Source organism: Argentina silus, assembly GCF_951799395.1.
Source record: "Argentina silus genome assembly, chromosome: 6".
NCBI classification, from domain to species: domain Eukaryota; kingdom Metazoa; phylum Chordata; class Actinopteri; order Argentiniformes; family Argentinidae; genus Argentina; species Argentina silus.
The window spans coordinates 17,258,884-17,278,961 of record NC_139660.1 but is presented as its reverse complement, the minus strand read 5'-3'; the positions used below and the strand labels follow the sequence as shown (position 1 = coordinate 17,278,961).

The following is a 20,078-nucleotide window of genomic DNA, read 5'->3' as shown; positions in this document are numbered from 1 at the left end:
TCACTGAATCTATTATAATAAATGAGGCCATAAAATAAAACGATCATGGGCCAGTGTTATTTGGCCTGATATCGTTCTCACTTTAGTTACTACATGTACCACCATACACCTCGGTTGTTGAAAAGGGAAAATGGCGGCAGTGTTGCTGCAAGTGCTGGAGCGGTCAGAGATAACAAAACTCCCAAAAGCTGTTCAAAATAAACTCGAAAAGATACTTTCTGATCAGCAATATGAGATAGATTCTCTGAAAGCACAACAGGAGCAATTTAGAGTTGATAGCGGTAAGATTGGACAGAATATAGCTACTTCGTTGCAGATAGCTAGCAGCTAGCCAACTGCTAGTTAGCTAGCTAGCTTACATGTGATGTTGATGTGTGTGATTAAATGCAATGTGGATATAATGGTACATTCTTCACCGAATAGCAAGCTGAACATAGCACTATCATGACTAACAACTTGACTGTATGCAGCCCGGCAACATCCAGTGCAAGCATAGCCATGGCACTAGCAGGCAGCTGCCTGTCGTCTTTGGGGGCTAGGTAGTGATTGACAGTGACTTAGCTTGGTGACTGACTTTTGTTGTTGTCACTCTTGCAGAACAACAATTCTTTGAGAAAGTGAAACTGCTTGAGCAAACCCAGGAAGAGTTTGTGTCCCAAACTGAGGAACACCAAAAACTGAAAGAGGAGTTCACCAAGCTTGGTAAGTGTGGTTGATTCTAGTGCAACTGCAAATGGCCTTTCACCAGCCTGCCCCTTCTTCAAGCTCATTTACGTTGTGTCTTTGTTTACATGTCCTCTTATTCATTAGATGAAGAACTCAAGAGCCTACGGGACAGGAACAAAGAATATGAACGTGTCCAAGAAAGATTGTCATCTGAACAGGTGAGGCATATTTGAATCGTCTTGGTACTGTGGAGTGTGGATATTATTGTGTATAACCAATGGTAATGCTTAATATAGATAGCTCATAAATGTCTCATATATACATATCAGACGTATGTTATGTTTGATTCTAGGCTTCGCTGTCAAAAGCCAAAGATGAATTGGAGGCAGAGAAATGTGAGCTTGTGCGTACTCTGGAGAGGAGATCCCAGGAAGTGGAACATTTGAGTGGTATGTGCGAATCTATGAGAAGGGTACTGTTTACATATCTCTCGCTCTCTCGGTCTCACACTGACTCTTTGTCTCATGTCTGTATTTCCTCACTAGAGGATCTGAATCGCCTTAATGACAAGGTTGTGGAGGTCAACGGCTCAAAGTTGGGGCTGCAGCTCAAACTGGACGAGCTTGAGTCCTCAGAGGTCAACATCAAGGTGAGCTACACTGGACTGGCAGCTCAAATCAGCTCCAAATGAAGGTGTAACAGGGAACCTATTTTCATTTATTCTGTGCATAACTAAGGAAATTCTTGACCACCTGAACTGCCACATTATCTGTGTCTTTGCCTGATGTTCCATCCCTGTACATGTTAATCTATTATTCCTCTTGTGAATTGAGTTGAAAATCTCAAGATTAGGTTAAAATCTACGTTCCTTAATTTAGCAAATTATGAATGTCATTGAGATAATACCTGGGCCTGTATTATGGCCAGAATGACGCATACAACCTTATATGTTGTATCATATTGAATAAATGTAAAAATTAATTTAATTATTTTGTGTTCACTCATTTGTTGTTCAGCAGAGTATACTGATTGAAATCAGCTATCAAATCTCATTATGGATTCCCCCGCCCTCTCTGTTATTTAATACGATATTATTCTACTTTCCTGATGTTTATTTGGTTGCCGTGGTATTGTTTAAGAATATAAACGGTGATATCGGTATCAAAATCAACATTTTGGTTAAGTATTGTGAGTATTATATGTCCTCTTGGTCCTGGGGGATGGAACTACAAGAGAAAAAAACAAGGAAAGAATTCCTCAGGTCCCTATGTTTAACGCGTACTGTTGTGTTGTCCCTATGCCCTCCAGTACAGGGAGAAGCGGATGGAGCAGGAGAAGGAGCTCCTGCAGGGCCAGACAGCCTGGTTGAATGGAGAGCTGAAGGCAAAAAGTGAAGAACTGCTGGCCCTGTCTCGCCAGAAGGGCAATGAGATCCTGGAGCTCAAGTGCAGCCTGGAGAACAAAGTGGATGAGGTAAGGAGGGTCACTAGGTCAGTGTCTCCCAGGTCAGTACTGCTCCTGTAGGATGACTAGAAGCTTGTTTTCATCCGTTTCATCCATCAAGCGTTGAATAGTTTTTCATGTAGAGATTTAACTAAACAATTACCTTAACCGTTTCCATTGTATGCCAGGCATGTCTCAATGTTGTGTTCTCTGTTTCTTTGTTCTATTACAGTTGAACAGAGTGCAGGACCAAGTGACTAGTTTGAAGACATCAAATGAGAACCTTCAGAAGCAGGCTGAAGACATGATCAGCAAACTCAAAGAGGTGTGTAGATTTTTCAGGCCATCCCAAAGTTGCCATTTTGAAACTCCTAAGGTTTCAGGTGTGAGCAATGTGTGTTTGTTTTTTCAGGCTAAGGAGCAACAGGCAAGCATCGAGGAGAAGTTTAGGAATGAGTTGAATGCCAACATAAAACTCTCCAATTTATACAAGGTATGTAGAGCTAGGATTATTAATTAATTAATAACTGCCTTTTTGATGGTATGGCTCTTTGTTTTTGGGTTGATACGTTTGTTCTAAGCTATGCTCTGAACCAACTGGTCAACACCACTTTTTAGTGGCATACAATGTGAAATGACACCATGCACAACACTAAACAGCATTAGCTTTATTAGCAAATAAACAAACCCTGACCTTGTGCTTGCAGGGAGCGGCTGCAGACTCTGAGTCCAAGAGTGAGGAGCTGAGTGGGGCTGTAGAGGAGCTGCACAAGCTGCTGAAGGATGCTGGAGAGGGTGAGCAATGTTTTTGACTGATATGAGACCACACACAAACATAAATCTTACATATCCAGATGTGATCTCTAAAATCTACTCTTACCGATATCTTTTACAGACAGCACCTTGATCCTAATTATTCTTTTTAATAAGCTGAACTCTGATGGCAAACTTGTTATGTCTGCTTTTACAGCTAACAAGGCCCTGGAGGTGAGGCTGCAGGAGATGGATGGTGCTCGGGACAAGATGGCGGCTGAGCTGAAGGAGAAGATCCAGAGCCTGGAGAAAGAGCTGAACAATGCCAATGAGCTGCTGTCTGACGGCAAACACAGAGGTCAGGCCTGATTATGTAGACTCACTTTGTTTGTCAAAAGTTGACATTACCAGTTGCTTTGACTGCATTTAACTGATCATAAGAGGGGTAATCAAACTATTCAGTAGTTTGTATTAGATTGATCTGTCTGTCTGGCCTTTTCTCACTTGTTAAGAACACAACTTTTTGCGTCCTCTCCTCTTGTCCTCAACTCGCTCTGTCCTCAAAAAGCATTGAAGGGGAGAATATGTAAGTTGAGGACGGAGGAGAGGACGCGAGGAGTTGTGCTCCTAACAATTGATAAAAGGCTTCTGTCTTTGGTGCTCTTTGGAATTGGCTTTAAAATGAAAGTGGAGGATGCGCTTTGACCCATTGCATGGTTGTGTGTTTCCAGGCCCTGCTGGTGCTGCCTCAGTGCTCTCAGAGGGGCAGATGACCACCATGTCTCCAACTGCAGCTGCTGTGGCCAAGATCATCAAACCTGGCATGAAGCTGACAGAGGTAACCACAGCAACCGCAATCACTTTGCCATAGTGACAGTGGCAAGACCCTCTGATGGTTCACCTGCAGGGTTTGTTCACTTTCAGTAGTGGAGCAAAGATATGATATGTGCTGATAACCATAACGGTCCAGTGAAATGGGACCAAAGACGTTTTATATGTGTATAGTGCTACGTTCTGTTTTAAGAGTTCCCTCTGTTTTCCCCCCAGTTGTACACATCGTACGTGGATAGTCAGGAGCAGCTGGGGCTGGAGCGTCTGGAGAACAAGCGGGTGAATAAGTACCTGGATGACATCATACAGGAGGTGGAGGCCAAGGGGCCCATTCTCAAACGGCAGAGAGACGAGCATGAACGCATGCAGAAATCTGTGGCCAGCCTGTCAGCAAAGCTGGAGCAGGCTGTTAGGGTGAGGCACACGTGTGTGTGTGTGTGTGTGTGTGTGTGTGTGTGTGTGTGTGTGTGTTATGGACAGGTGGATAATCTAAACAAGCCCTAAAGCTCAGTCATGGCACTTTTACATTAATGCTACTGCTTGGCTCTGTGTCAGGAGGTACATCGCCTGCAGAGGGAGTCTGACGAGGCCAACAAGCGTTCATCTGTCCTGGAGAGAGACAACCAGAGGTCTGATCTGCAGCTGTCGGACATGGCCAAGCAGGTGGGGCTCCTAGCAGAGCGACCTTACTTTGACCATGAAATTCAGTGATACTTCTCATTACTAATTGTAACCGTCTTTTTCCACCCCTGCTCACCAACCTCAATGTTGAAATTGAAATAGGTAAAATAACACAAGTACATGTTTCAATCTGTAGGGTAGGTGCTAAACTAGGGATATGACAGGACATATCACATAGGATCGTAGGAAATGGACTACCAACCAACCAATGCTCTTATCCCTGGACGTTCATTTCCTGCATTATCAATGACATCCCCTGACCCCTACCCCACCAGATCCGTGTGCTGCTGATTGAGCTGGAGGAGGCTCGTGGTAACCATGTGGCCCATGATGAAGACGTGAACTCGACTGACATCAGCAGCACGTCTGAGGTCATCACCCAGCACCTGGTGACGTTCCGCGGCGTGGAGGAGCTGCAGCAGCAGAACCAGCGCCTCCTGGTGGCCCTGAGGGAGCTCAGCGACGCACAGGAGCAAGAGGAGACCGAGACCATAGGCTCCAAGTGAGTGTGTGTGTGTCAGTATATGATTGGGTCTGTGTGCGACCAAGTGTGGAGGTGCAGGAACTGTGACTACAGAGCAGCGATGGAAGTCTTGATCTTGTGGTCTTATATATAAATGTGCTATTGATCTTGTTATGGTCTCGACTTGACTCACTGGATCAAGAGGTTGGGTCTGGGTCTCATAGGTCTAGGCTTGGTCTGCATCTGGATCTTGACTCAATCTCTGCTAAAGAGTAATTGAATGATCATTGACTTCCTCCTCCCCTCTCCCAGGCGTAGTGAGCTGGAGCTGAGTCTGCAGAAGGCTCAGGTGGAGCTGGAGGCTCTAAGGGACCAGCGTACCCACCAGATGCAGCTGGCAGAGTCCATCGTCAGGCAGAGGGACATGTACCGCGTGCTCCTAGCACAGGCCACCGGCGTCAGCTTCCCTCAGCAAGGTGGGATGCCTCAGAGCCACTCACAGCAAAAAAACACAAATGTTTGATACCCAGAACCTATGCTCTTCTACAATCACCTACTTACATTTGTATTTCTACTTACAATGTGCCTACTTGTACATTTGTAAGACTATTTTCCTCTGTTATTTTTGTTGGTGGAAATCAACATCGGTTTCCAACCCCCAGGTGAAGAGGAGTTCAGAGGAACCCTTTGTCCTGCTATATAGATAACAATTTGATAGAACTTGTTTGTGTGTACCAGTCTAACCTTTGACCTCTCTCAGGCACTGCACCCGAGGAGTTCTCCCTGACCTCCACTCCCCGCCTCTCCCCGGCTGCCACCCCTACCACACCCACTGACCTTATCACCATGGCAACCGAGTCCACTGAAGCAGTGGAGGCCAAGGCGGCCCTACGACAGGTTAGCGAGCCCCTGCAATCCTCTTCGCCCCAGAGATGTCTTATACACACTCTGTCACTAGAGGGTAGTATAGTCTCACTTCTGGATCTGTCATGTGAGAGATGTAAAAATGAATACTGTGATAGTCTACCATTAACTAGAGAAATATGATCTTGTTCTCTCCATGTCAGTGTAAAAACAGCAATGACTGATATCTTAATAGAAAAGGTTTTTGCCATACATTGTTTGTGCTAATCGTGTTATAACATCACTGTTATACAAAAACATTTAATAATTGGTAGTGTTGTTGTTATCATGTATGAACTCCAGGTTTGTTTGTGTGTTCAGCTGCAGGAGGTATTCTCCTCCTATAAGAAGGAGAGGGCCGAGAGTGTCAAGGCCGTCACAGAGCAGAGTGAGAAACTGCAGGAGCAGGTGTCCGACCTTCGCTCCCAGAACACCAAGATATCCACTCAGCTGGAGTTTGCCTCTAAAAGGTACGGCCAAAGCCCTCAGGACACAATCAGGACACAACTCAAAGCAATGGCACAAGATGAAATAGGATTTCAGCAAAACTAGTGGCTTTTAACGGAAACTAAAGGCCTGACGAGTGTGTGTTAATATTCAACCCTACAGCAATTAGCAACCAATAAAACCGAGTGCTCAACAAGACTGTGAGCCTAGTGTGCGCAGATACCTCTTCGTGAACACTTCAGCTCAGTCACTTGTTGTAATTTGTCTCAGCAGAACACTAAACAGTGTAATGTGTTGGTGTTTCCCCTGGTCAGATATGAGATGCTGCAAGACAATGTAGAGGGCTACAGGAGGGAGATCGCCTCCCTCAGGGAGAAGGGACAGAAGATGGCCGCAGCAGCCCAGAAGAATGAGCAGGCCATCCACACCATGACTCAGGACCTGAGGGCTGCTCAGGAGAAACTGTCCATGGCAGAGGTGTGTGTGTGTGTGTGTGTGTGTGTTTATATGTATTGTCTATTTCCTTGTAAGTATCTCTCATTGGATGTTTGTTGGTGTGTGTTGCTCATTGGGCATTTGCATTTCGGCTGTTTTTTAATCCACATTGAGTTGAGCTAGATGTGTCCCCTTCGCCCTCCTTTAGGGTCATACTGAGAACCTGCGTAAGGAGATCAACATGCTGAAGCTGGTGGAGTCCAGGCTGACCCAGGAGAGAGAGACCATGCACACCCAACAACGCAGCCAGACCCTGCTGCTCACAAACCTCAAGGCCATACAGGTACACACACATACACACACACATAAGCTTGTCCACACACTAACACTAAGCTCAAGAGGTACAGACACTCAATCACACTGACACACACCAATCATCAATCAATACCTGTACTCTCCATCAATACTTGTACACTCATTCTGAGCCATGATTAGATAGATTGAAGCAGTACTTTCCATGCCAGCCTGTTGATGTTGTATCTTTGTTCTGACCCCCTCCCTGTGTTCTCCTCCAGACCACACTGGAGCGCTCCGACACCGACACCAGACAGCGTCTCAACACCCAGATAGAGAAGCAGGAGAGAGAGATCTCCCAGCTGCAGAAGAGACTGGAGCATGAGGTGGAGCAGCGCCACCTACTGGGCAGAAACCAAGAAGTAAGAGCCCCCCCCCCCCCATCTCAATACCAACCACAAGCCTCTCTACTCTGTTTCTCTGTCTACTCTCTGGACTTTTGTCCTTGAATCCTTTCATATCGCAACCTGGTCCTGTGTATCCTTTCCCCTTGTCTGCCTATGAATGTCTTACACCAGTCTGTCTGTTTCTTCTCTCCCTCCAGGTGCAGCTGATGGATGCCAAGAGGCAGCTGGAGACCCAGGTGTCCCAGCTCCAGAAGACCAGGGAGCTGCTGAGTGCTGCCCAGCTGGACGTCAGCACCCTCAGGCTGCAACAGAGCAGTGGAGAGGGCCATCGTCTGTCCCTGGGTTCCCCCGCCACCCCAACTATGGGCTTCAGAGGTCAGCACAGCACACACACTGTCCTGTTACACAATTACACCAGGCTCAGTGGGCTCTGAGACAACAGAATATTCTGGAGCTGCTGAAAGTGTCAGATGGCCATGAATGTCCTTGAAAGACCTGTTGTCTAAAGATGATCTAAGGGTGAGAATTTGAAGCAGACATACAGACAGGCAATTTGCATGCAGACAGTCCGTGTCATTGGCTAATGGCTATATTTAAGAATGTTGAGGTCATCATTTATTGTCATGAATTTTAACAGTCTGGTTGTTTTTTGCCTTGAAAGTAAATTGTCATCCTAAGTTAGTATCATTGAATTAGTCCCACAAATTAGCCTGTTTTTTTTTTTCATTGAGCTGTGGTTGACTGACTCTCCTTTGCATTACTGCATTAGCCTCCTTTGGTATTAGTGTGCTGGAGAAGTCCTACTTTTCCATATGTTAATATAGGGCAGTCTGAACAGCCATGCTCTCATTAGGTTGAGTTGTTATTTTGTAGTAACTGTAGTGGGGAGGTTGTGTGGTTTTGGAGTATGCACCATTTGCAATGTTATGGTGATTTCATTAGCGCTTGCCAGAAGTGTTATGGTGGTTTCATTAGTGCACACACCAGGTCTCTCTCTCTCTCTCTCTCTGCTTTCTGTGCCAGCTGTGTCCCTCACACCCCTCCTCTCTTCTCCCTTCCCCTCCAGGGCTCCAGGGTTCAGAGCAGGACGCAGAGGATCTGCGTGGCCGCCTCAGGCAGGCCGAGGCACGGGCGGAGGAGCTGGCGGAGCGCCTGAGGACTACTACCTCCAGCCTGGAGCAGTACCGAGCCATGGCCCAAAGCCTGGAGGAGTCCCTGGACAAGGAGAAGCAGGTGAGGAAGGAAACCCATAACCCTTCAACAGTGAACCACCCTAAACCAAGAGAACTGCCAATGCCATATCTGTGTACTACCCTAATGGCATATCAGTGTATTACCCTAACCCCCTGCAAGGGAACCACCCAAACCTCATATCAGTGGACTACCCTAACCCTTTAGCAGTGTACTATCCTAAGCCAGTATCCTAAGTATACTGGCCCTTATAAGGAAACTACTCTAACCCTTTAGCAGTGTACTAATCTCTCTCTCTCTCCTTCCCTCTCTCTGTAGGTGACGGAGCAGGCTCGCTCCTCCATCGATGGCCATGTGAAGGAGGCCCAGGAGCAGCACAGGCAGCTGGAGAGCAAGCTGCTGGAGGCGGAGAAGGAGAAGCAGGGCCTGCAGGAGGAGAAGAGGAGAGCCCTGGCGTCTGTGGAGCAGCAGGTAACACAGAGGCAACAGGATACAAACACACTTGTATACTTTCATGCTAGTGTCTTATAAGCCCATATGGGCTGGGCACCGTCAGAAATAAATGTCAATCAGTCGTAAACATGTTTTCAGCAGTATTTTTTTACAGCAGTATTTACAACATTGCAGTTGAGTATCTCCTCAATCAATTGTTACCTCTGTGTGTGTGCACTGTGTATCAGATGACCGAGCTGAGGAAGAGTCTGAGCAGTGTCCAGGCTGAGCATCAGGAGGCGCTGCAGAGGGCAGCTTTGGCCGCAGCCCAGGAGCAGCAGGCCATACTGGACACTCAGGAGCAGGTGAGGACAGGACAGGGACCAGGCTAACACTAACCTAGCATGGGGCTCAGGCAGCCAGGCTAACATGAGGTTGAGCATGGCTATGGCTAATAAGCATATGCTCTGTTTAACAGTGGTGGGTTTAGGAGTTGGAGCTGAACTACGCAGCGACCCAGACCCTCCACTGTGCGAGACAACACACTCTCCCATTCACGTCTTGTATGTTTTGCATGTGTAATGTATGTATAATGTGTGGAAATCTAGTGCTGATAACTCCTCCCCCTTGATTCAACATTCTAACACTCTTCTCCACCCGCCCACCCAGGCACGTGTGGCATCGGAGGCCCAGGACAAGTATGAGCGGGAGATGATTCTACACGCTGCAGATGTGGAGGCCCTCCAGGCGGCCAAGGCCCAGGCCCTGCAGGCATCCCAGCTCAAGCACCAGCTGGAGGAGAGGGCCCAGAGAGCCAGCGCTCAGCTGCTGGAGGCCCGCATCTCCTGGGAGGAGCAGGAGAAGATCCTCAAGGTCGGTACCAGTCAAGGAGATGCTGGATGAATGGATGAGGTGTTTAGGGAAAATGTGGGAATTGATGGCTGTACAGGTTTGAGGTGGAGATGTTTTTAGTGTAATGTTTATGTGAACACTTTGATGATGGTGATTACATCTGCAAGGTTAGCCAGCACAGGTACACAACAATCTAGAATTTTCTATTTCTCTCTCCATCAGGAGGAGATGTCTAAGGTGGCGTCTCGCTCTGAGGAGCTACAGAAGCAGAACACTCTGCTCCATGAGCAGATCCAGACCATAAGCAGCAAGATGGCCGCCACCCTGCAGCGGGCCGCCAACGAGAGCCCCCTGAACATCTCCCTCACGGAGGAAGGCAACTCCCAGGACCAGGTCCTGGAGATCCTCAGGTAACACTCTCCTTCATCTCTCCCCTTACTCCCTCTCTACCTTCTTCTTACCTTCCTTTATGAGAATGTCCACACTGCATAAGAATTTTACGCAATTCCTCAAAACTAACCCCTCCTTTTTTCTGTCATGATATCCCCCTCTTTCCGTCTTCCTCCTGTGTCGTGACCTGTCCTCTGGTTGCAGGTTTGTGCGTCGGGAGAAGGAGATAGCGGAGTCGCGGTATGAAGTGGCCCAGGGGGAGAGTCTGCGCCACAGGCTGAGGGTAGAGCACCAAGAGAGAGAGCTGAAGGAGCTGCAGGACAGCCTGAATGCTGAGAGGGAGAGGATGCAGGTGAGACTAGAACAAAAGAGGAAGAGAGAGGCTGGGAGTGAGGAGAGTAGAGAGCTGAGTGCATGTGTGCAGGACACAAAACACATGAAAATCTGAAAATGAAACATGATAAATGTTTAACACAAAAATGGAAATTTGAAAATTCATGGGTTTATTTCTTTAAATGAGACAATACTGTTGATTAGATGGGGAAGTTGAAGAATTCCAAAGCACAAGATGATGATAACGCTTGTTTAACCCATTGACCTAGGTGACAGCAAAGACTCTGGCTCAGCATGACGAGCTGATGAAAAAGACTGAGACCATGAACGTCCTGATGGAGACCAACAAGATGCTACGGGAGGAGAAGGAGAGGCTGGAGCAGGACCTCCAACAGACCCAGGCCAAGGTACTGGGAGACTGCAGGGAAGTGATATCTACTGTACTCGACTAGGGTTAAGAGTACCCACCATGGAGATTTGGTTGATGCATTCTTCTCTCTGGAGAACCGTGTGAGAGTCTCTGGGCTCAAAGCATGTTTTTCTCTGCTTTAGAGAGAGATCCTACCTTTTTTCCCCTCATCAATTCCACTGTTTGTCTCGCCCCTCCATCCCTCTCTCTTTATCTCTCTCTCTGTCAGGTGCGTAAGCTGGAGGCGGACATCATGCCCATGCAGGAGTCCAACGCTGAGCTGAGTGAGAAGAGTGGCATGCTGCAGGCTGAGAAGAAGCTTCTGGAAGAGGACATCAAACGCTGGAAGTCCAGAACACAGGTCAATAACATGTTAAATATGGGTTGACACTTGCTTCACAACTAAGACATTCTCCATGTATTTCTCCATATAATGATAATACTAACACTTTAAAGGAATGATTCATAGTTTTCCTAGAGTAGCTATTCAAGAAAGACCTCTCCAGTGACTTTTAATGGAAACATGCTCTGTTTGTTTCCTGCGTGACCCTGTAGCACCTGGTGAGCCAGCAGAAGGACACAGACCCAGAGGAGTACAAGCGTATGCACTCTGAGAAGGAGGCCCACCTCAAACGCATCCAGCAGCTCACTGAGGAGACGGGCAGGCTCAAGGCTGACCTGGCCAGGTGAGACTGGCATAGAGGCTATACTGTAGTTAGCCTTATATTAGCCTGGTATAACCAGCCTGATCTAGCAAGCTCGCATTCTGGTTCACTTGAAACTAAACGTGAGTGCAGTGGTCAGTCTACTTGACCCGGCAACACTGTAGTCGGGATGGGGTGATATGGAGGGGTACACTCCACTGTCCTCTTTCGGGTCAACTGTCACTCGTGGTTGAACTTAATCTATTTCTTTTGTCTTTCATTCTCTCGCTCTCTCTCTTGCTCTCTCTCTAGGAGTGGTGGCTCGGTGACATCTCTGCAGAGCCAGATGCAGGCCTTGCGTGAGGGCCTGGGGAAGGTAAGCGCAGAGAGGGACACCCTGAGGAAGGACGTGGAGGCCAAGGCGCTGGACCTCCTGGAGAAGGGCCGCACCATCAACCAGGTCAAGAAGATCGGCCGTCGCTACAAGACCCAATACGACGAGCTGAAGGTGGAACACGACAGGGTAAACCAGCTGTCTGTCTGTCTCTGTCTGTCTGTCTAAGTGATATGCAGGGGTCAGTGCAAATTGTCTCTAGCAGGATCGTGTGTTTGCATTGAAGAGGAGCTATTTTCTTTTTTTATCTGACTAGCATTTGAAAGATCTATCCTTTTATGACCTAGCCTTAGTCTGGAATTCATCATCTCAAGCAGGAAATGAATGCAACTGTAAGCTCCTCTTGGTTAACCCCTCCTGAGTAATCGAATGTGCTGAATGGGCCAACTCTCCTAACCTGGTTGACATGGCTCTCAAAGTGCAGACACAGCTCTTGACATGCTGGATTGAGTGTTGACTGGGTCTGTGGTTCCCCAGGTGGTGGCTGAGGCAGCGTCTACCCCGGCCCAGGACCAGGAGGCTCGGCAGGCCTCGGCCCAGGAGCTGCAGGACTTGAGGGACTCCGTGGGGCAGGCTGAGACCCGGGCTAGGGACCTGGAGGGCCAGCTGGACAACCTCAACAAGGTCAGAGAAAATGAATCTCTCTCTTTAGTTTGTTTTTGTCTCTGTCTTCTTATTGTTTGTGTCATTGTTTGTTTCCATTATAATAAAATAAATTATAATAAAACTAAAAATTTGATGTATCATTAAAAAGAAAAACAAGGTCAAAGAGATAAAGGAGGCTGGTATCATTGCAAAACATCCTCATACTATGTCTAGACAATGTCCTATTTCATCTAAATAGAAAACGTCTAGGTATTATGTGACTATACTGTACATGTGTCCTGGCCATGGTATGGTATGGTATCTGACCTGGCCATGTTTGTAACCCTCCCAGGTGGTGGGAGAGCGGGAGGCGGAGATGCGTAGCACTCAGGAGCAGTCCTCCCGTCTGCAGGGGGAGCTGTCCAGGCTGAGACAGGAGCTGCAGGAGAAGGCCTCCCAGGAGGACACCCTCCGCCAGCAGATGGCTGAGAAGGAGGAGAAGACCAGGAAAGCCTTTGTTGGCGCCAAGCAGAAGATCAACCAGCTCATGGGTACAGACCATGCTGCCCCCTCCAGACACATTTCACTCCCGAGGACATGCATCTAGCTTGTCTGGCTGGAGAGTTGTTTCTCACCTCTGATCCTTTCTTTTTTTTCTTGTTTCTTTGTTCTTCTTGTTCCTCCAGGCACCAAGGACCAGCTGCAGAAGGAGAACGAGGAGCTGAAGGGCCAGCGGGAGGAGCTTGAGGTCCGAGTGAGCGCCCTCAAGTCCCAGTACGAGGGGCGTCTGAGCCGGCAGGAGAGGGAGCTGCGGGACCTCCGGGAGCAGCAGGAGAGGCACGGAGAGCAGAGAGACGAGCCCCCTGAACAGGGCCCCAGCAAGGTGACTGCTGGAGAAAACACGGTTATCACTTTTTACCCTCGATTTTACGGACCTTTAACCTATTTGATGGAAGTTATGTCCCTCATTTCCTGTTTATTAATACAAATAACAGTTCTCCTGCTGATGTCAATAAAAGTAGCCTATGTGACTATTGAAGTTAGCTACGGCCCCCCAAGTGAGAACGAAAGCCAGCTAGAATAAGCGCAGAAAGTTTTCCTGCCAGGCAAAACTGGTCATAAAATGTTACTATGGTGGCGTGCTAGTGTGGTGCCAATAAAGTCGTGGATAGGTGGTGCTGGTGGTCACATCTATCAATGTGTGGAAGAAAATCACGCATGATTAAGGAACTGAGCAGTGTCAGACTGTTTTCTGTCTAAATGCAAATTTTATCGACAAAGTTTTCTGAATCTGAATGCATGGCTATCCCTCTGTCTCTCTTGTAGGCTCAGGAGCAGCAGAGGACCACGGAGCAGAGACAGATCAGTCTGAAGACCACCCCGGCTGCAGACAGGGACAGGGGAAGGTACAGTATAGACTCACCTCATCTGGATGTCTGTGTTATGACGCCATTTTGTCTTGCTTTGAACTGCATCACAATTCAACATCAACACTTATTCATGCTCCTGTTTTGTCTTCTGCAGTGCCAGCAGCTCTGAGCCCCCCACTGCCAACATCAAGCCTACTCCCCTGGTGGCCACCACCAGCAAACCTCCCGCCAACCCCGGGAGCAAGTCCACCCCCCGGGCCAGCATCCGGCCCATGATCACCCCGGCCACCGTGCCCACCCCCACGCCCACTGCCACCGTCATGCCCACCACTCAGGTGGAGAACCAAGAAGGTGAGTGCTTGTCAGTGTTGATAGTTGTCTAGGGTATATAAATTGCTGTAATTTATATTGATATGGGTGGAAGCAGCAATGAAAGATGAGTTGTTAATGTCAACATGGACATGATTATTTTAGGCTTTTAATGTTTTGCTTACTCTTACACTTCTGACCCTCTGACGATGTAACCTCGGGCCCCACAGCTATGCAGTCGTCCGAGGGCCCACTGGAGCATGTGACTGTGTATGGCAGCGCCAGTGGTTCCGTGCGGTCAACCAGTCCCAACGTGGCCAGCCCAATGCTGACAGTCCAGCAGATCCAGACCCAGACGCAGGCCACTGCCTTCGTCCAACCAACACAGCAGCAGAGCCTGCCCCAAGCCGAACCAGCCAATCAGGAGCCAGCTCCCGTCGTCATGGAGGCAGCCCCCAGCTCACAGATGGAGAGGCCCTCTACCTCTTCAGGCCCTCTACCTCTATTCGGGACAGGTAAGGGATCAGATCAGACTACTTAAAAATAAAAGACTTGAAGTTCTCTCATTGTATTCTGGCCGCCATTTACCATCTAAGTTATGGTGGAACCTGCCCCCCTCCAGTTTCAGCCATGACGTCTTCCATGTCCAAGAGGCCCCGTGAGGAGGAACAGGACAACTCCACGGTCACAGACACAGAGACCCCCCAGGAAGACTCCTCCGAGCCCCCCATCCCGAAGAAACTCCGCATCATCCAGAGGGTGGGGCCAGAGGTGAGCCCAGAGACCCCTTATCAGACATATTGATCTTGAGAAAGATTAATCCCAAAACATGTACAGTAGGTGACACAGTAAAGTCTTTCCAGTATGAAGGTAAATCGTCCATTGTTGTAACTGTGTTGTGGTTCTCCCTTTCCCAGGAGGAGGTGCTAGTTGAGGACAGTATAGAGGCAGAGGCGCTGGTGGCAGTAGAGAGTCAAGAAGCCCCAGACGCCAACCAGGTGAGCCCCACTTGTGTGTGTGTGTGTGTGTGTGTGTGTGTGTGTGTGTGTGTGGGGGGGGGGGGGGGCATTATCTATTTTGCCATGCCTAAAACTTTTAGCCTTCCATACAACTCAATAGAGAAGGTTTGTAATGGTAACCCTGGTTTCTGATTTGGGGGGCCTCTATGCTCCGTCTGAGAAGAGAACTGAGGGAAACACTAATGTGGGACCCCTGGTCTCCCTGGTTTATGCTCTTTCATATGAGGCTATCTATCTATTTCTATGACTCTGTCTCCAACCATGTCTTTCCTCTGTCTCCCCAGGTAGAGGAGTACCCGGTGTTGGAGGAGGTAGATGAGGAGGGCGTGTCTCAGTCCGTTCCCGTGGAGATGCTAACCCTAACCGAGTCTGCTGAGATCATACTCTCCCACGAGACCCCCGACGAACCCCCCCAGCATGACGTCATCGTCATAGTGACCGACACCGAGAGTGAGGATGACCAAGAGGAGGAAGATGAGGATGACGAGGAGGAAGAACAGGTGAGGCCTCAAGGAAGCTGTCACTGAAATGTCCAAGGGGTTTGCTTTGATTTTAGATACTCAAGTGATAATGTGACATTTGACCCCTTTCTCTCTGTAGGACTATGATGAAGAGGACGAGGAGGAAGAGGATGAAGAAGAGGAGGAGGAGGATGAGGAAGAGGATGAAGATGATGCCGGGATGGGCGATGAAGGAGAGGAGAGTAATGAAGGAAGTGGAGATGGCAACGAGGCATATGAAGGGGACGACACCGAGGTTAGATCAACACACACTCACCCAAACCTGATTTATACACACACTTACACACACACACACACACACACACACACACACACTCACTCACTCACTCACTCACTCACTGTCTAATTTCCAGTGTTCAATAATCCCCACACACTCAATAACTCTCGTGCTTCCTCTTGAACCAACCCACTCACTCATTCCTTCCACTTTCACTTACTCCCACACGTGTGACAAACCTGTGTTGTCACTGAAGTTGCGTGTGTGTCTGCATGTGTGCATACACGCTCGGTGTCTTTGCGGTTGGTTGTGTGATTTCAGTGGGATGAATCAGTGTCTAGGCAATAGCCTTGCTTCACTTTGCCTCTGATGTCAGGGCAGTGATTAGGAGTGGCTGTGACGGTGGTGTCGGGAAACTGGAGTTCCTCTAAGGCTTTCAGAGGGGGAGGGGGCTGCTATGCCCCAGGAGTTGGAGTGAGGTGTGGGTGGGGATGGAGCTGTGTGGTCAGGGTGGGGATGGAGGTGGGGGAGGGGAGGGAGGGTTCTCCACACCCTCGGCCAGGGCCTGGCTCTGTCTAGCAGATTTACTAGAACTCATAGGGAACGCCTGGGAAGCGGAAATGAATCATGATCAGCGTGTGTGTTACTGTGCCAATGCAGTCTGGCAGAGTCTGGGACCCATCCCGTAACTCTCTCTCTCTCTCTCTCCTCCCCCTCTCCCCCTCCCTCTCTCTCTGTCTCAGGGTGCTGATGTCACAGACCCAGGCACGGAGACAGAGGAGAGTTTGGGGGCGTCTGACTCCACCCAGCGGCCGGCCGACTCCCAGACACACAGCTGTAAGACGGAAAACTCTGTGACACACTTGGTTGTCCCGTCATTCAATTAGCCATGTGATACTCACTCATAAATGACTTGAGAGAGTTGTAATATGTTAGTGTCTGTCTGGAGTAGAGAGGAATGTATGCACTTCTCTTAGAGACCATGTCTGACACCACTGTAGACATGAGCCTCTTTCAAAATGTTATTAGTAGTTAGTTATTATTATTATTAATAATGAGTATTAGTAGACAGTTATGTAAGAAAGAAAACTCCCCAAACCAAAATGTGAAGGTTTTTAAGGTTCTGTTAAATGTAAAATGTTGACCGTTGTCTCTCCTCTTCTCTCAGTCGAAGCCAGTTCAATGGAAGCCTTCTCCACCGAACAACCAATCAGCAGCTCGGCTCCCCGAATGCCACAGTCGCCACGGAGACCACCCCACCAGCTGCCCCCCCGCCTGAACATCCACCCTCCCCCCATCCAGGAGCTGGGCCCACCTGCTCAGGTCCAGGTGTGTACTGTAGCTGTACACACAAGCCACTGGTTTCACCCCCTACCATCCTTATGGGGCTCAGGACTCTATTATTTTATTTGTATTGAACCTTTAGTTACACTAGGAAATCACATTGAGACCCAAGGGCTCTTTTACAAGTGCACCCTGACACTCAATCAAAACGTGAACGTCTGCATGAGCAGGTCTCCAATTAGGGTCTTAAAATGACTAAAGGTGACTTGGTTTTCTAACCTCAGTCTACCCTGGAGTGTATATAACGGTATCTTCCATGGTGTGTGTATGTGTGTTTAAGACACAGAGTTTGTGTGTGTAGTGCTTAACCACCCGTGTGTTTGTTCAGCAGCGTGTCCCAGTCCGTCGCCTTCAGCTCACCCCTGGGATGGCCAGCAGCGCAGTAAGTGTGTGTGTGTGTGTGTCTGTGTGTGTCTGTGTGTGTCTGTGTGTGTCTGTGTGACATTCTCTCCTCACTCTGCAGCAGCACTTCTTTGATGATGATGACAGGATGGTTCCCAGTACTCCCACTCTGGTGGTGCCACACCGCTCCGACGGCTTTGCGGAGGCCATCCAGTAAGTACCACACACACACAAAGAATCACTAGTTAAAACACTACCACTATCGGTATAGTTGAAACCTCCACTCCTGTTTCAACCCCAGAGTCAGTGGTTACCATTCTGTGTAGTATGTTTGTGACGATTCTCTGTCTTTCTTTCTCTCTCTCCCCCCCCCCCCCCTTTTTTATTTTTATTTATATATATATAAATATAAAGTTCCCCACAGGTGGCTGGTGTACCCCGATTCCGCTTCGGCCAGGACGATATGCCCCAAACTAGCTCCCCCCACTCTGACCTGGGACAGCTGGCGTCACAAGGAGGTACAAGAGGGGACCTCATCTTAACTATCTGTCGTCATCATCGTCCCCATATGTTATTTTACACTACTCTCTCTTTGTCCCCTTGACATATGTCTTTGTGTGTGTGTGTGTGTGTGTGGTAGGTCTGGGGATGTATGAGAGTCCTCTGTTCCTGGCTGCACACGAGGAGGAGTCTGGTGGACGCAGTGTGCCCACCACACCCCTACAAGTGGCAGCCCCAGGTACAGTTCTCAAACACACACACACACACACACTGTAAACACACACCACTCTCTCTTTCTGTATTGGACTGTTATAACTGAAAATAGTGGCTAGGGGACCCAAAACAATATGGCTGACAGTGTAATGCTGATTATTGTATCATCTCTATCCTCCAGTGTCAGTGTTCTCAGAGGTCCTCCCCTCTGATGGTACGGAGCACGCCTCCCAGTCGGTTCCCTTGGTGAGCACGTCCACCCCGGGCCTGTCGGTGCATGGGGAGGAGAGGGACGACATCTTCATGGAGGCTGAGGCAGACAGGTGACATCCTTCATGTGCCTTTACGTTACACCTGCACAGCTCATGTGCCTTGTCACTTGTTTTACTTGAGGTTCATGTTGCTCTAAGATTACTCTCAGACTGATGCAAAGAACAGCTTTTCAGCTTTTGAGTGGCATCTACTCTCTTCAGTAGATGCCACTCAAAATGTAAAAAATCTCTGTGATTCTGACTGAGCATGAATAATTGTGTGTTAGGTCCAGTGCAGAGCTGTCTCTGGAGATTGTGTCCCAGGGGGAGATGGAGGAGCCTGCCCAGCCTTCTGACGATGCCAGCCTGCCCTCCACTAGCCAGGAGCCCTCCTCCAGCTCCGCAGGTACTGACCTCTACCCAAAGTCTTACCAGTTACACCCTAAACCCCTTGTCCTCTATCTCCGTCTTTCTATAAGCCTACTCCACAGCACTCTTACCCCTACCATATACAGTCATTTTAGAGGCATTAAAGTTTTAATTTGCTGGTTGTGGAATTTTAGATTTTGAATCCAATCTGTGGAATGAGGTTTGTTGAAACTCAACTCCTTCTCTCCTCCCCTCTGTCAGACACGAGCAGCAGTCAGCCCAAACTCTCACGACCCACAGCTGGGCGACAGCTACCCGCACCCAGCAACAGACGCTGGACATTGAGTGGCCGCATGAAGAGTGGTGAGATACCACACACACTATCACTCGTATATAACTACAGTATATTTACACACTAATTTCCACCAATTCTGTCCTGGTTCTCCAGGTTTAAAGTAAGCAGTGTTTACACTCAGACAAATGGAAGTAGACATAAAGATGGCACACACATGTACCATGTTCAAGGTAGCACAAGTCAAGACCACAAATCAATCCAGATCCAGATTCATTTTAGACTTTAATTTTATTAATCAAAACATACAGAAGATTACAAATTAATCCGAAATTGATTATTTGTTACCAAGGCATCGCTTTTCACTGCATATTTATACAGGCTCTGTACAGAATTATTATTTTTACATTGGTAAAGCAGGCTTCGTCTCATATCAGTATGTGTTGTTTGATTTGGTTACCAGGGCAGCCGTTGCCGTCCCGGGGTGTTCACGGTGGGAGACGATTCGCCAGATGAACCACCGGCCAAAGATGCAAACATCATTCCTGTCGCCATGGCACTACGATACCGGTTACCATGGTTTTTAACAGAAAGCTGGTTCCTATAAATCCTCCTTATGATGTGCTAAAGAGTCAACTAGTCATGATTGTGTCTCTTAAATTGTATCAAAATCATATTTTTTTGTACGTAGGTAAGTTTGTAAGCGCAGTCCTTGCTGAAGCATTGTGTTTGTTTTATGAATATTATGATAATAAAGTTTGAGATCTGTGAGAACAT

At 48.1% G+C, this 20,078-nt stretch overlaps 1 protein-coding gene across 5 annotated transcripts; it reads left to right on the top strand.

Annotated features, from left to right (window-relative positions):
• Positions 1 to 130: 130 nt before the first annotated feature.
• tprb (translocated promoter region b, nuclear basket protein) lies at positions 131 to 20,075 on the top strand (the record flags this gene model as incomplete). Of its 5 annotated transcripts, none has more annotated exons than XM_083671844.1 (51): positions 131 to 281; positions 598 to 702; positions 811 to 884; positions 1,019 to 1,115; positions 1,212 to 1,315; positions 1,975 to 2,139; positions 2,342 to 2,434; positions 2,522 to 2,602; positions 2,817 to 2,904; positions 3,080 to 3,220; positions 3,594 to 3,700; positions 3,910 to 4,107; positions 4,249 to 4,356; positions 4,650 to 4,876; positions 5,150 to 5,313; positions 5,598 to 5,734; positions 6,062 to 6,210; positions 6,502 to 6,664; positions 6,831 to 6,965; positions 7,198 to 7,338; positions 7,521 to 7,698; positions 8,390 to 8,556; positions 8,833 to 8,985; positions 9,195 to 9,311; positions 9,616 to 9,819; positions 10,021 to 10,208; positions 10,393 to 10,540; positions 10,791 to 10,928; positions 11,160 to 11,291; positions 11,486 to 11,616; positions 11,887 to 12,097; positions 12,446 to 12,592; positions 12,906 to 13,104; positions 13,240 to 13,436; positions 13,880 to 13,959; positions 14,078 to 14,274; positions 14,463 to 14,747; positions 14,855 to 15,003; positions 15,150 to 15,230; positions 15,536 to 15,751; positions 15,852 to 16,007; positions 16,733 to 16,826; positions 17,158 to 17,318; positions 17,665 to 17,715; positions 17,797 to 17,888; positions 18,090 to 18,193; positions 18,316 to 18,414; positions 18,571 to 18,712; positions 18,928 to 19,046; positions 19,271 to 19,372; positions 19,765 to 20,075. In XM_083671844.1, the coding sequence occupies 51 exons, from the start codon at positions 131 to 133 to the stop codon at positions 19,815 to 19,817; spliced, it is 7,119 nt and encodes a 2,372-aa protein (XP_083527970.1). In that variant the 3' UTR covers positions 19,818 to 20,075. The 5 variants fall into 5 exon arrangements, 3 of the variants coding, with proteins under 3 accessions (XP_083527970.1, XP_083527969.1, XP_083527971.1); XM_083671843.1 differs by having other exon boundaries at positions 17,662 to 17,715; XM_083671845.1 differs by lacking the exon at positions 18,316 to 18,414 and having other exon boundaries at positions 17,662 to 17,715.
• Between the last annotated feature and the right edge of the window lie 3 nt (positions 20,076 to 20,078).